The sequence below is a fragment of the Rhodamnia argentea genome, chromosome 4, assembly GCF_020921035.1.
Source record: "Rhodamnia argentea isolate NSW1041297 chromosome 4, ASM2092103v1, whole genome shotgun sequence".
NCBI lineage: Eukaryota > Viridiplantae > Streptophyta > Magnoliopsida > Myrtales > Myrtaceae > Rhodamnia > Rhodamnia argentea.
This window is the reverse complement of record NC_063153.1, coordinates 10,370,419-10,386,960: the sequence shown is the minus strand read 5'-3', so window position 1 is coordinate 10,386,960 and position 16,542 is coordinate 10,370,419. Positions and strand designations below refer to the sequence as shown.

At 38.4% G+C, this 16,542-nt stretch overlaps 1 protein-coding gene across 1 annotated transcript; it reads left to right on the top strand.

Moving 5' to 3' along the window:
* Positions 1-661: 661 nt before the first annotated feature.
* Positions 662-16,542, top strand: LOC115750063 (carotenoid 9,10(9',10')-cleavage dioxygenase 1-like). The gene is made up of 13 exons (XM_048278010.1): positions 662-766; positions 909-1,052; positions 1,579-1,681; positions 1,991-2,250; positions 2,815-2,994; positions 3,511-3,589; positions 4,337-4,418; positions 4,633-4,695; positions 4,795-4,933; positions 5,090-5,405; positions 5,511-5,560; positions 5,958-6,125; positions 16,402-16,542. The coding sequence occupies exons 1-13, from the start codon at positions 662-664 to the stop codon at positions 16,540-16,542; spliced, it is 1,830 nt and encodes a 609-aa protein (XP_048133967.1).

The following is a 16,542-nucleotide window of genomic DNA, read 5'->3' as shown; positions in this document are numbered from 1 at the left end:
GGCATCGTGACGATCACAGTGGAGAAACGCAGCCTATTCGGCTGGCATTGTGAGAAATAGACTTGATGGCGACTCAGCGTTTCCTTAGACACGATTGGTTCAGATACCAAGTTGAATAATACGATGACAGAAAAATGTAATATTCCGTACATTACAAATGAAGAGCATGAGAGCCTATTTATAGGCTTTGCAGGATGATTATCTAGTCTAGCGAAGTATCAATTACAATCAATCAAAATCAATTAGAAGAGGAACACAAAATCTACTAAATATATCTATATCTCTAACATTTTCTATGGATTATAAACCAAATCAATACAATCTAAAAATATATGTATGCGTGCATTTGGCCTGATAAAATATGAGTCTAGGCAACATCTTTTATCGATCCAAGATTCTATATTAAGGAGCACCTAACCTAGTGGACGGTTCTATTTTTTTTTTTCTAAAGATGTGACGACATAGAGTGTATAATATAGATGTGGCGGAGAAAGGGTTCTGAAGACACCTCATATGTTACATAGTCTTGAAATTTTAAATTGTTAAGGACCAAGAGATTAATGACATCATTGGATTTCATTTAGTCACATGCCAGGGTTGTCTATATGAAGGACAAGAAACCAGGCAGCTTGTGCATAGAGAAGCAAAAAAAAAAAAAAAAATGGCAGTCTCTCCTTTCGCTTTGCGTGTGAATGCATCCACCAACCGGCACTCCGTTTCTCCCTCAAGTGATCACCTGAAAAAGTCCATTTCCCCAGCTCTGAAGGTGCGTTACACGAAATCCAAATCTTTGTGGTTTAAAATTCTCTCAAGGCACACACAAGAGAACTTGAGAATGTGTTTTTCTTTGCATTAATTTGACTTATTTTTCCGGTCTGATTTCGATTCCGAAAAATCCGCATGAGCAGCCTATTTGGAAGGAGTTGCAGCAACAACTGCCGTTGAAGAAGATCGACGTATCCAACACAGTCAAGAAAGCTTCAGGGATTGTGTTGGATGTCTTGGTGGATGGCTTGTACCGGTTTGTGGATCAACCTTATCTGCCTTCTCAGGTACTTAGCAACGAGGTTCTCTCCTACCTCATTTGCTCCATCTGAAAATTTCCAGCTTCAGGATTGGCGAGAGTTTTCGATCCAAAAAAAAAGGGCGAGTAGACCGGGGTCACCCAACTCACGCCTCTAAGCCACCATATTACGCAGCAACAAATAAGTAAACACGAATTCGTAGATCGGCAAACACTCAATTAGGAGCACACACTCCCTGGAAACAGTAGAGAAAACCATCTTTTGTGTATTTTGTAGAGTATGATGAAAGCTGTGTAAATCAAAGAAATACCATGATAACCATAGGTGACACTGGCAAACCAAAAAATATCCTTCAACATGAAAGAATTCTGAAAAAACAAAAGCCTCGGACTACGCCTATAACAATGATTCTGAGGTCCATAACGACTGCAAGTGGGGCTGCTATTTGACCGCCGCGCTCTGAGTACCATTCTGGCACTACATATGAAAACATAAGGATGCACATGGAAGTACTATAATATGACTGATTTTCCTGAAATAATGACTTGAACAGAAGAACTTTGCACCGGTTCAAGAAATTGGAGAAGCTGTTGAAGTTGCTTGCTTGGAAGGAGACTTACCAGCTGACTTCCCCGAAGGTGTATTTGTCAGAAATGGTACAATTCTAGTATGAGCTTATAGAAGTTCAAGTTTCATATATGTAACATTTCTAATCTTAGGTTTAGCGTGTATGATGCATATTGTGGGTAAAAATTTAGGGTTTTATGAGTAGGAGCAGCTGTAATAATATACGTCAGACATAAATCTTGCCAAAGAATATTCATTTTGCATTTAACAGGGTTACTTAGGTTTTGAAGTCTCATGCAAGATGTGAGTTGTGCACATCTTTGTCATATATCCTTTTTAATTAAAAGTTGATGTCATTTCTCAGTTATCTATGGTTTATTAAATTTTCCCAAACTCAGGTCCAAATCCCCAATTTGGATGTCTACAATCCATAGTGTCGCCGTTTGGAGCAGCGAGTGAAACTTGGGCAGAAGGAGAGGGAATGCTTCATGCATTGTTCTTCAAAAAAACTCGCAATTCAGATTGGAGCATCTCCTACAAGAACAAGTACATCGAGACCGAGACATTCAAGATTGAAAAGCAAAGAAACAAACCCTCCTTCATCCCTGCCATTGAAGGAGATTCATTAGCTGTTTTAGCTGCAATTTTTCTGAATCAGGTAATTTGCGACAAAGTTTTTCCTATGCAAGTTTATGATATAATTAGTCCATAATTCGATCCATCCGTTATTGCTTGAAATTTATATGCCTTTCAGGTTCCATAGGAAAAATCATCTAGTTTCATTTGAATGGTCCATACGGACTTAAAACAGGATTGCAACAGTCTTCTCTAATAGTACATACCGCCATAAACAACACATTAGAATTTCATGAAAATGCAAATAAGTTTGTCATAGGAATTTCTAATGAACACCGGCCTCATGCCCACTTTATTTTCTTTCCTCTTTCCCGAATTTGTGTCACCTCACTCTCGTCATTTCACTCAACATCTTGGTCACAACACACACTTCTCTTGCCGTGTCTTACAAACATATGCTTCAACATGAAGCATTTTTTACCGCCTGACTCGTTTTGACATAAGATATAATAAGACTCATGGAACAAGAAACAAACAAATGAAAGCCCAAGAGGTTCTCTTATCGTTGATTTTGAACAAATCTTTGTGAAGGATCCTTTCGTTAAGGGAACCAAAGTCCTGAAAATTAAGTTCGGTGCTTTGACAGATTAGACTCAGGGCTGTAAACAAGCTTGTGTGCAACACAAATGTGTTCGAGCACTCGGGGAAGCTATATGCGATAGCAGAGAATTACTTGCCTCATGAGATCGATTCACAATCCTTAGAAACACTCGGTGTTTGGAACTGCAATGAAGATTGGGGTCAACCTTGCACTAGCCATCCAAAGGTTCTATTTTATACTAATATTATAGGGAAAAGTACATTAGAAGTGCCATAACTTTTGTACGGCGTTCACTTGAGTGTCATAACTTTCAAAACGTTCACTTAAGTGCCATAACTTTTAAAAATCGTTCACTTAAGTGCCATGTTGACGTGGCAGCCGGAAAAAGCTAATGTGGCAGCCGAAAAAGTTACTGTAGACACCAGAAAAGTTACTGTAGCACGCCGGAAAAGTTATTGTAGACACCGGAAAGCTGACGTGGCACGCCGAAAAAGTTCTTGTAGCACTCAAGTGAATGATTTTTCTCTAACATAGCACTCAAGTGAACGATTTTTAAAAGTTATGGTACTTAAGTGAATGTTTTGAAAGTTATGACACTTGTGTGAATGCCGTACACAAGTTATGGCACTTCTAGTGTACTTTTCCCAATATTATACCTTAATATATCATTCAATCATTATCTTTGTAGTACTGATGGATCTTTTCTGAGGTTTGTTTGCAAATGTTATACTTACCAAACAGAAAGCTCCTAGGAGTGGTGAACTTGTACTGATGGGGATTGATGTCAAGAAACCTTTCCTTGTGGTAGGAGTGATATCTGGTAGTATTTCTTCTCTTCTTAATCACCTTGAAGTGGTAAAACAATTGTAATCACCTGTCTGTTTGAAGGAGTTTCATATGATTCACTTAATTTTTTTCACAGTGCACGAATGACATTTCAATTAGCATTGACGGCAACATTTAATGCAAATTAGAAAAGTTGGTAAACTTGAAAAAAATGAATATTGGTAAGCAACTCAGAGTTGCTATCCCAAATCCAGTTGATAACTTAAAATGAGAAAGGTTTGAAAAGTTCAAATAATAGTTGGTAAATGTACCAAATTGATGAATGTTGGTTACTGACATAAAAGTTGGATATGTAAAACTAATTTGCAACTTGAATAAATAAAATTTGGTAGTCACTATAAATGAGATCAACAACTTTTGAAATAAGTTGGTAAGCAATGCCAATTGAAGTTGGTTAACGATCATAAAAGTTCATAGCTCAAAACTAGTTGGTAACTTATCAAAGAAAAGCTGATAAATCACTCAAATAAGTGTTTGTATTTTCATACAACAGTGGTTAACGGCAACACTAAGGCTTTTTATAAGAAAGTAAGCGGAAATTGGTAAACCATATGAGAATTCTTGTTCCGACAATGATAAAAGAAGTTAGTAATTAAAACAAACAAAATCATACAAACATTAATAATTAACCACAGTAAGAGTTATTTATCAAACAAGCTATACCTGATTTTTTATTGTCGATTAGTAGCTTCTAATATCTCCTAATTTGATCCGTTTTCAGTTGATGGAAAGGAGCTTCTTCATAAGATGGATGTCCAATTACGCAAGTGTGTCCTTAGCCATGAGATGGGGGTCACAGAAAGGTTGTAGCATTTTCTTTACCAACCTATTTAAGAGAAACTAGGAAAAGAACTATATAAATCCATGGAGTATAGGCAAAATTCTATTCCACAATTGACATTGTGAAGGATCAAATGAAACTATTTTCTTCCTGTTTTCTTCTGCATAATCCTTCCCAGTATTATGATTGTTTCCTAACGTGCAAATTTGAGATCAAAACATGTTTTCCTCATTCAGGTACAATATCATAGTTGATCATCCTCTTTCGATGGACGTGTCAAGACTAGCCAAGGGAGGCCAGTGAGTATACATCTCATTCGAAGATAATGTTCAAACAAACGATTAATCATCCATGCGACAATCTAATTCTGAAATTGCATCGTTATTCTCTCAAAATAGATTGTTGTATTATGATAAACAAGGAACAACGAGGTTTGGAGTAATGCCGCGATACGGCGATGCCAATTCTATCCGGTGGTTCGACGTAGAAACATGCTGCACATTTCACCTCCTCAACACATTTGAGGATGGAGATGAGGTACTAATGGCCATCCCATCGTTATAGTAAAGAGCCCATATTTTAGCATTTTCTTTGCAATTATAAAAGACTGATGATGAAGCGTGTTTATCATTGTGACTTCTGATCATAATCCTTCATTTTTTCCATTTCTCACCAATTAATTGAGTAAAACAGGTTGTGGTAAGGGGTTGTAGGGCCATGGCAGCCATATTGCCAGGTCCAGATTGGGGTGTGAACAAGTTTGATTGGTTCTCAAGGGGTTTCAAATTACCTCCCAAAAAGAGGGAAAATGACAATGAAGAAGAAGGTTTTCTTTTTGCTTGTGTGTACGAGTGGAGATTGAACATGGAGACTGGAGAAGTCAAGGAGAGAAATCTCAGTGGCACTCACTCCTCCATGGATTTTCCATTTGTCAATGGGAATTTCACAGGATTGAAGAACAAATTCGGCTTCACCCAAGTCGTCGATTCAGTGGCAAGTTCTAGCAGCGGTAACTAATAATAATGGATTCACCAGTGAAATAGCTAGCGTTTGTGATTAATATTATGTACAATATATGCTATCCTTACTATTTTTTCATCCTTCTAAATCTCAGGGCTAGCTAAGTACGGAAGTCTGGCCAAATTATACTTTGATGAACCACAGGTTTGAGCTATCTATAGTATGAACAGTTACATATCTCTAGTTTCAATAACTTGCTCTTGTTGTGGTCGACTCTGTATATATTCCTAAGGCAATAAGCCTAGACGTATGCTAGAATAAGTAACAACGAGAAAAATCTGTTTCGTCTGCCGGGCTGTGCCAGAAATAGGATGATTCTGTTTTGTAAAAGTTTAGACATGTCTCTTATGAACACCACCTACATGGAAAATTCTCCTTTTGACTGAGGTCATGAATCACGGGTCAATACCATCTCGAACAAACATTAACTTTTCTCTCATCTAATTGTATATTTTTTTTTCATACGTGCAACTACATTATTGTCCACGACTATTATTTCGTTGTTTTAGGACATAAGCATTATTTGTTTTACTTGGACCAGGAGGGAGAATATGAACAGGCAGTAAAGGTTGAATATCACAAGTTCGAGGAGAGCAACTATTGTAGCGGAAGTGTGTTCGTCGCTAAAAGTGGTAATGCCGAAGGAGAAGGTGAAGATGATGGTTGGATTGTCACTTTTGTTCACAATGAAGTGTCTGATGAGACTCAAGTAGGTCCTTATCTCTCTCAACACTCCATATTACACTTTCTCTTCCCCGTCCATAAAAGCATAGATCCATGTCACCAGTGACCGTGAGATCCAATGAGCATTAATCGGGCATTGGAACATATAAAAGAAAAATTAACCAATGGGTTGTAAATCTATTGCACATATATCAATTCAGTTCTAAATTTTTCAATTTTGACAATTTAGTTTCAAACATTTGCGTGAAATTCCAATGATGTTCTTTTGGCCAATTTTCCTCACAAATCGTTGACGCGGTAGTCTAGTCATCACCGACCGTCCTATGGGGTATATTACAATATCAGTGATTTCCGAAAAAAAAATTGGACAAAATAACTATATTTAATTGTTTAAAACTAAATTGGCAAAAGTGAAAATTTTAAGAATAAATTGGATCTGTGCGATAGATTTAGGACTAAATTGTACAATATTCTCATACAAAGTTTCCTATCTTTGAAGAAAAAAAATGTGAGACAGCACCAGATCGTCTTTTATATATGATTAGTTTGTAAAAGAAATAAAAACATGAAATGGTTATGAAAGTGCCATGAAATCCATATCCTCATAAATGATGTGGAATATCTTTTAGCAAATCCATAGCTTGACACTTATCAATTTGTTTGACATGGTCTATGTTTGTAGGTTCACATAATTGATGTGAAGGATTTTGAAGGCAAGCCGGTGGCTAAGATAAAGTTGCCCCAGAGAGTGCCATATGGATTTCATGGCACTTTCATGGCCACACCTAGTAAAAAATAATAAGCCTACAAGACGTCAACAACTTAATACCATCATTAAGTGACTGTGGGCTTGATAAGTAGTAGCATGTCTTATGCCTACATAAATATGATTTATTATAATTATGTCATGGGGACATACTTGTCAACTTCTGCGTGTTTATGGAAGTCTACACATATTTGGATGTGCTCTACAATTACTTGAATTTGGCAATTTATGTTTGTGAGTTGCGGATGACTCATTATATAAAACATATCGAACTTGGGTGATGTCAACTTCAAAGTACGAACCGATACATCAATTTATTAGAGATAGATAGTACGAGAGTTCGTGGATTGACCACCACGGTTTGCCATTGTCTAGATTTGCCACTTAACCGCATTGAGATGCATTATGTATATGTACTGCATAGCCTCCATAATTTGAGGTTAATATACTCCTATCGTGGTTCCAAAACACTTCGACCCCTTATTTTCAACCTCAGTTTGATCTCATCAAAAAAGCAAAGGAAGCTTTGGATATGCTTGTCAATGATATTATCCTTCAGACATTGCCCATCGTTATCAGCTGTTAGGTAATTTGCATAATATGTATAAGAAGACAAGTTAGTCCATCCATCGTTTTTTGTCCTCTACACAAGGTATCCAGGATCAATTAGTATTATCTGAGCCACAATGGGATGCGGATTCTGATACTAGAAAATTTGTTGAATGTCGTGATAATATGCATTTTTTTTTGCAGTTTCTGATGGCATTTCACTTTGAATTTAAATTTGTGCGAGCTTCACTTATCCAAAAAGATCCTTTACCTCGTCCTGAGGAAGTTGTCTCGGACTGTCTGAGAGGACTCGACTTACCACTTTGAAGTTGCATCGCACTACCTTGTCTGCTCAATCATTTTGTTGGAAAGTTCCTGAACAATCCGAATGAAGAATAGTATCGTTCTGAGGTAGGATTCTAACAAGCTCTTCTTATCTCTTTGCAACTTCTTTGATGGAAAAATATTGATATTATTAAAATCTACTTAACAAAATGGATTTCGTCGACCAAAATTTCGTCCTCTTCGAATATTATCAAATAAAGAAGCCAATCCTGACCCACGAATGTCTAAGATTCTACAATCAAATTTTCTTTTCCTTTTTTCTTAATGTCTTCGCGAAAGAGCGAGAGAGAGTAATTCAAACCGAAGTAAGTTAAAAAAAAAAAAAAAAACTATGTTTGCGCTTCTTGCCTCCTTCGCAATTGCAAATTCAAACTGCTAATGGGAACGATAAAGTTGCACCTATTTTGCAAAGTCGTCCTCATACTATTGCATTTTTGGAACGGTGCTATTATACAATGTCATCTCTAAAATTTCCTTTTATTCAATTATGACTCTAAACTTTCCAAAATTCATTCAATAAGATCCTCTTGTTCTTGTCGACACACGATGGCTTTAGCTAACATGGTAGGTCTTGCCGTCAATTTTTCATTGAACTATACACGTAGTCTTGACTATCTTTTTGAAACGGGCCAACATCGACGACTACAAAGTAAATGATGAATATGTTTTCCTATCCTCTCTATTTTCCACCTTTTCCCTCAAATTTTGTCTCTCTTTCTAGTTGGCAATTTGGAGAGAAATTTTTTTTTTTGTTAACCTTGGAAGTTGCCTTTCGAAGATGCTGAAAGCCCAAAGCGCCCTTAGCTTTCAGCTTTAACAATGCTATTCCAAACGTGGTTCAATTTTTTTTTAATCAAATACTCTAACCTTTTCACGGCGAAATTTAGGAGGGAAAACTGAACCAAACCCAACTTAACATATACCTTTGCAAATCAATTTTACAAACAATGAATCAATCTTTTGCAGCTTAATTTGTTGCAAAAAAAAAAACATTAATTAGGTTATTACTCATTTCACTTTTTTTTTTGTCTAGCTGTATTGCTGAAGAAAATGACAGATCTACCACCAAAGGTCATTTTTTTAATATATGGAAAATAAAAATAGCTAAAAAAAGAAAAAAAAATATCTTTGTTTTAAGAAAACGTTATCAACTTTTTTCAAGCCAAGCAATATAATTTCAGGTAAAGTCCATTGCACTTATTATTTTAGTTAATCTTATCTTATAATCATAAAACTTAGGAAAATAAATTCACAGAAAAGGGGAGAAAAATAGGGCACAAAATAATTTTTTAGTTTCCATTTTATTAATTTCTTGTAAAAAAAATTGGGCACTTGTAGGAGTGATGAGCGGAGCGATGGTATAAATAAAGGACTTAAAAATAACATTTTGTGCGGGTTAAGTTGTGATGCGAGTGCTCAACTTGTTCTCGCTCTTTTGGTTGGGGATGGTGGGGCGGACTTCCGATTGGATCGGCCGGTGCCACACAATCGGGTTGGCAAGGAAACCACCGTAGAAGGTAGGGAAGTCCTTACCGATGTAGATGGGAATCACGATAGTATAGCTAACGGCAACACCGGCGAAGCGGCCCAATATGATGGAGTCATAGAAGGGCACAAACCCCATCAGGAGAGGTCGGATGAAGAAGATGGCCCCCACCAACCTGATTGTGTGGCAGCAGCTGAATCGGAGGTTCATCCCGCCATCCCCGACCTAAGGAGCGAGAATGCGTTGAGCATTTTCGTCAGGACTTAACCCGCACATTGTGTTATCTTCAAGTCCTTCTTTATTTATACCCCTGCCTCGCTCATCACTCCTATAAGTGCCCAATTTTTTTTAAAAATATTTATCATAGCAATGTTTTCACATAAATCGCATGTTTGCAAGAAATTAAAAAAATAACAGCTTAGAATATATTTTGTGCAGTATTTTCCTTCCCTTTTCTTTGAATTTATTTTGCTGAGTTTTATGATTGTAAGATAAGAATGCTGAAAACAATAAGTGATATGGAATTTCTCCGAACTTAAATTGCTTAGCCACAAAAAAAAATAGAGAAAAAAAAAGAGAACATCTTTTTACATGTGTTCTAACTTTTACATTTATCTAAATCCAACATCAAACATAGTGGTATCACTCATGCGTCACGGGCTGGCACTTTCCTTGGCTCTTGAATAGCTCATACGGAGCCTGGCGAGTCGTTCATGCCAGGTCAGCCTTGTTTCTCTTATTGCCCCATAGAACACTTAGGTGAACTACTTTCTCATATTGGTTCATACCAGGACCAGCTTAGCTCGAGCATCCATTATATAGAGTGAGAGCAGATTACTTTAGGTACTATAATTGGTTTTGGCCTACTATGGACTCATAAGGAGAGCGGCATCAACTTCCAATCTCTTTGTACATGAGAGGCCAACCCCGCCTTCAAAGCTCCTAATGATATATTCTACCTAACTTAGAACTCTAGCACAAACCGCCCTGACACCACTCCCACAGATCCAGTTACTTCTTCCTCTCTGCATTGCTCATTCCTTATGTTGACACCAACAAGCACTACTTCAAGGTTATACAATTGTAGGAGAACTTGGCCATTTGGGACATGAAACAACCAGTCCGTGTTATTCTCCCCCACTCAATTCCACAACGCTCCCATCATGAGAGTTCTATTGCTTCCTTGTGCCTTTTCATACCATCAACGCTGCGTATCTGGGTCTTACATAAATGGCAAATGCGCGCTTGCCCAATAGAATAGTTTTTCTCCATCGGTAGCTTCCTTTTGGTTTAAAAGTTGCTCGGGCTTCTTCGATCATTGCACGTTTTTAGGTGTGGCACTTTTGGCCAACCGCGCATTTCTAGCGACACCTTCTTTTCCCTAGTAAGCACCTTTTTGTATTAGCCAACTAATCGAGGTTTTTCCTCGTTTAAAATTGACGTAGAACAGCTGCTGCATAAGTTCCTAGAAAAAAGCGATCACCGGAAGCCGGGGCGGTCCCACCGCCATAAATAGACCCTTGAAGTAAAATCGCGCCATTTATGGAGCTGCAATCTTTTCGTCCCCAAAATCATGCATTTCCTTTGATTTTCGGGATAACTGAAGCATATTTATTTATTTGCTTTCCATTTTAATTTGATTCTCATTGTGGCATTTTATGGTGTGTTTATTTTCCTAAAGGAGTCCTCCCTATATAAAGGACGTCCACCCTATCACGCAAATCAGTAAATTTTTACTTCCTTACTTGTAATTCTTTTGTTGGAAGAAGGAAATTTGTAATTGATATTCATTGCATATCTTGAAGGATTACATAATATTTATAGACCCTTTAGATAACTAGAACAATTAAAACTATCTTGAAAACAAGCAACAATAAGTAAACATAATTTCCTAGATAATAATTTCCAAAACTCCAATTCACAAGATGAGATTGGGTTACGAAAAGTCTTTTTCATTTCCAACAGCCTCCCTTGAACCGAGCTCATCTTGACTATGCCGATCATTCTCTTGAGTTTAAGGAAGGAGTCCTTCTTCAACGGCTTAGTAAACATATCAACCACTTGGTCTTCCGACTTGCAAAACTATAACACAATCTCCTCGGACTTCACTAGATCTCGAATGAAATGATACTTTATATCAATGTGCTTGCTTCTTCCATGAAAGACTGGATTCTTTGCAAGGGCAATTGCTAACTTGTTATCACAATTAATCACCGTCGGATGCTCCTGCTTATGACGTAACTCAATAAGCATCAAATGTAGCCAAACCGCTTGAGTAGCACAATAAGCCGCTGCTATGTATTCCGCTTCCGCACTGGACAAAGAAACCACCCGTTGTTTCTTCGAGAACCAAGAAAAAATTCCATTTCCTAAAGAGAAGATATAACCGGAAGTACTTTTCCTTTCTCCAATATCCCCTCCCAAATTACTGTCTGTATATCCCACAAGCTGAAAATCATTAGAAACATTGTAGAATATACCATCATCCACAGTACCTTTAATGTACCATAGAATTCTTTTTGCCGACTGCAATTGTGATTGTCTAGGAGTTTCCATAAATCTGCTTACCATCCCAACACTATAAACAAGATCCGGCTAAGTAGAAGTCAAATATCGTAAACTCCCGACTAGCCTCTTGAAATATGTGAGATCGACTTCAGAGCCACTTCCATCTTCCGTCAACTTCAATCTTTCCTCTATTGGAGTGCTAATTGGTTTACAAGTAGCCATCTTGAAATGCTCAAGAATATCCTTGACATACTTTTGTTGACAAATAAAAATACCATCCTCCAATTGTGTAACTTCAAGGCCGAGAAAATAATACATGAGACCCATGTCCGCCATCTCAAATTCACGAGTCATGGCCTCCCCGAAGTCAGATATCATCTCTTGACAATTTCCGGTATGAGATCATCAACATATAAGCAAACAATAAGCATCTCACCGTTCAAGCCAATCTTTACATATAAAGCATGCTCATAAGGACTTCGATTAAAACCATGATTCATGAAATAAGCATCAATTCCGGTATACCATGCTCTCGGTGCTTGCTTGAGACCGTAAAGAGCTTTCTTCAATTTGTAGACTAAGTCCTCTTGTCCTTTCTTGATATACCCCTCGGGTTGATCCACATATACCTCCTCCTCAAGTACACCATTGAGAAATGCAGACTTAACATCCATTTGGTGTATTTTCCAACGTCTTTGAGCAACCAAAACAAAGATTACGCGAATAGTATCCATTCTTGCAACCGGAGCAAATACCTCAAAATAGTCAATCCCGAGTTTTTGTTTGTAACCCTTGACTACAAGATGAGCCTTCAACCGATCAACATCACCATTAGGCTTGTACTTGGTCTTATAGACCCATTTCATGCCGATGGACTTCTTGCCTTCTGGAAGAGAAGTGAGCTCCCACGTTTCATTTTTCTCGATCGCATATATCTCATTATCCATAGCACGAACCCAACCATCATATTGGGAAGCCTCCTTAAAGTTTGTGGGATCATAATTTGCAAAGAGAGCAAAATTAATAATTTCTTCATCAGAGGGATCATCATCATTGGACAAAACACAATCCCTCAAATGAGCTGGTAAAACTCGTTTTCACCGTGGACGTAAGGAAGTTTTAGCAGAATCCGACCGAGTCTCTACTACCGGATCAGGTTGCACCAATACCACTACTGGTTCGGATTGACTATCTGAATCGGGTTGAATCGACTCCTTCTCGTCGAGGACAAAGTGAAACTGCTTCTTTTCCTCGGTGTTCCAAGTCCACTCACCTTCCTCGTCAAAGGTGACATCTCGACTAATAACCACCTTCTTTGTTACCAGATTATAATACCAACAACCCTTGGTCTCATTACTGTAACCGAGGAAGATGCACTTCTCACTCTTCTCGTCAAGCTTCTTGCGAAGGTCATTTGGCACATGGGCATAAGCAATACACCCGAACACATGAAGATGCTGAACTGAAGGGGTTCAACCACTTCACACCTTCGTCGGAGTCTTGAACTCAAGACCTTTAGTAGGACACTGATTCAACAAGTAAACAGCACAAGTAACCGCCTCCACCTAGAAATGCTTAGGCAAGTGTTTGGAATGAAGCATGGTACGAACCATATCAACAACAGTGCGGTTTTTTTCTCCCGGTACTCCGTTACGTTGAGGAGTATACCATGCTGTCAATTGATGTTTAATATCGCACTGCTTGAAGAAGCCATCACCAACCAAATATCCTGTGCCATGATCGGTTCGGAGAATCCAAATTTGGTGCCCACTTTGTTTTTTTACATAGTGTTTGAACTCCTTGAAAGCAACAATGGCGTCGGACTTGTGTTTCAAGAAATAAGCCCATGTTTTTCGGTTAAAGTCGTCAATGAAGGTAACAAAATACTTGTACCCCTGATTTGACAATTCACCGAGCGGTCCGCAGAGGTCGGAGTGCACTAACTCCAACGGCTTTGAAGCTCTCTATGATTGTCCCGAAAAGAAGCTTTCTTTGCACTTCTTCCCAATAACACATGGTTCACATATCTCCTTTGGAGAAGAAATTTCGGGTAATCCTCACCCCATCTTCTTTCGAGACAACAGCTTCAAGCTGTCAAAATTCACATGTCCGAACCGCTTGTGCCAAAGCCATGAAGAATCTTGTACCGAGGCACTAAAACACGAGGTAGCATAATTAATATACAAAGGAAAAAGTCGATTTCGAGCCATTTTTACCTTCGCAATCAACCCTCCTTTGCTATCATGAATCGTGCAAAGCTCATCCTTAATGGTCATGTGATAGCCTCGCTCGGACAATTGTCCCATCCTTAGGAGATTTTCTTGAAGATCGGGAACATAATAAACGTCGGAAATGCTTTGAACCGACCCATCCTTCACCTTGATTTTAATTGTCCCCTTTCCCATGATAGGAACTTTGGCATTATTCCCGAACCTCACCTCTGAACGAAAGGTTTCATCAAGTTTTGAGAAAAACTCCTTCTCGCCGCACATGTGATTGCTACATCCAGTGTCTAAGTACCAAATGTTCTTCTGGTTTTCCACCGCAGCATTACACGTGAATAAAAGAGTATTATCATGCTTATGGTCGCTATCAACAAATCTTGCTACCTTGGCATGAAACTTTTGACCACCAATCTTCTTGCTTCGACAATCAGATTGGTAATGCCTATACTTTTTACAGTTAAAACACTAACTATGGGACTTATCTTTTCGTTGCCCAAAATGCTTCTCTTGCCGCTTTTTATCTTTCTTTTGATTAGAAAGATTCTTCCTTTCATCGGGCAACACCAACTGGCTTTGTAGAGCTTCCTCCACCGTCTTGGATTTCTCCTTGAGTCGCTGCTCGTGCATTTGTAGAGAGCCCGTCAACTCATCAACGGTCAAAATAGAGAGATCCCGAGACTCTTCAATGGAAGTCACAATATATTCGAACCGCAAAGTTAGCGCCCGAAGAATCTTCTCAATGATCTGTTGGTCACCAATAGTCTCACCATTAGCCTTCATTTGATTGACAAGAGCCAATATCCGTGAGAAATAGTCGGAAATGGACTCCGACTTTTCCATCCGAAGGAGCTCGAATTATCGACGAAGAGTCCGAAGCCAAACCCTCTAGACCTTCTCAACGCCTTTGTACATTTTGATGAGAGTGTCCCAAGCTTCTTTTGCCGTCTTCGAATTCGTCACTTTTTCAAAGATTGATGAATCTATCGCTTGAAAGATGTAAAAGAGAGCCTTATGATTTTCTTTTATCGTCCTCTACTCCTCTGTTGTCAAATCTGTCGGCGTTTCTGGCTCCACGAATCTTTCTTCCACAATCTCGGCCAGCTTCTGAAACCCGAATAGCACCTCCATCTGGATCTTCTAATGCTCAAAATTCTTCCCATAAAACCTTGGGAGTTGAGGTTGGATCGTCCCGGCACCATTCACAGAAGCCATATGACTCAAAATTTTTCTAAGCTGAATTCACAAACCTGGCTCTGATACCAAATGTTGGAAGAAGGAAATTTGTAATTGATAGTCATTGCATATCTTAAAGGATTACAGAATAATTATAGACCATTTAGATAACTAGAACAATTTAAACTATCTTGAAAACAAGCAACAATAAGTAAACATAATTTCCTAGATAATAATTTTCAAGACTCCAATTCACAAGATGAGCTTGGGTTACAAAAAGTCTTTTTCATTTCCAACATCTTTGGATCGATGAACAGAGGGAGAAGTGGAAGCAAAGAGCGAAAATTTAATATCACAAGCTCGGTGATGGCAACTATCGTAGAGCAAGTTTATTCGACCCCAGAAATGCCGGTGGGAATGAGGATGATGGTTGGGTGGCTAACTTTTGTCCACGATGAAGAGTCTCACGCCACTCAAGACAGTTTTAAGTACCTATTTAATTTCCGACACTTACATAGAAATCCCGGGTGAGGTTAGCGAAGCCCTTGACAACAGCGGACGAGGGTTACAACGTTGTCACCGGCCATGGATGAGGGACGTGGCCCCCATCAAGACTCGTCCAAATCTTAGCAAAGCTACCTCGCCCGCAGACCGGACCATCATGGCCATGAGCGAGGTCATGGGGACGCCTTGCTCGCACCGCAATGGCTCCCTTGCCTGCCACTGTAAAGAAAAAGTAAAGAAGGAAAAGAGAAGAAAGGAAAAAAAATATTAATAAAAGAATAAGAAAAAAAACTAAAAATATTCACCATGTTAGCGCCGATTGTGCCACGTAGGATGGCTAATATACACTTCAACGATTTCTAGTAAAAATTGGCCCGATGGACTTAATTTGCACAACTAAAAGGATTATGACTTAATTGATAAAAGCACAATAAGTTGAGGATTTTGTAGACAATTTTTCCTAAAAGTACAAGGACTCTCTCCAATTCTTGCACATTTCAAACTTCCTCGCGCATTTTTATCACTCCACTTCTTTCATTTCAAAATTACCCTTTTTTTCTATCTACCCATTGAATTGTCGTCACTTTATGGTTCCCAATAGTATAAAAGCCTCCCACACACATCTTGTCTCCCCATGAAAAAGAATTAAATAATTTCACCAGCTTTGCAATAATTATTTGTGAATTATCATGACTCACTAACTTTGTATATCTACTCTTTTATTTGTTTTATTTTTTTTTTGCAGGTTCACGTAATTGATACGAAGAATTTTGAAGGGGAGCCAATCGCGAAAATTGCATTACCTCAAAGAGTGACCTATGGATTTCATGGCACCTTTGCGCCCATGACAACTCATAAATCTATCCACAGGAGCAGAAAAATATAG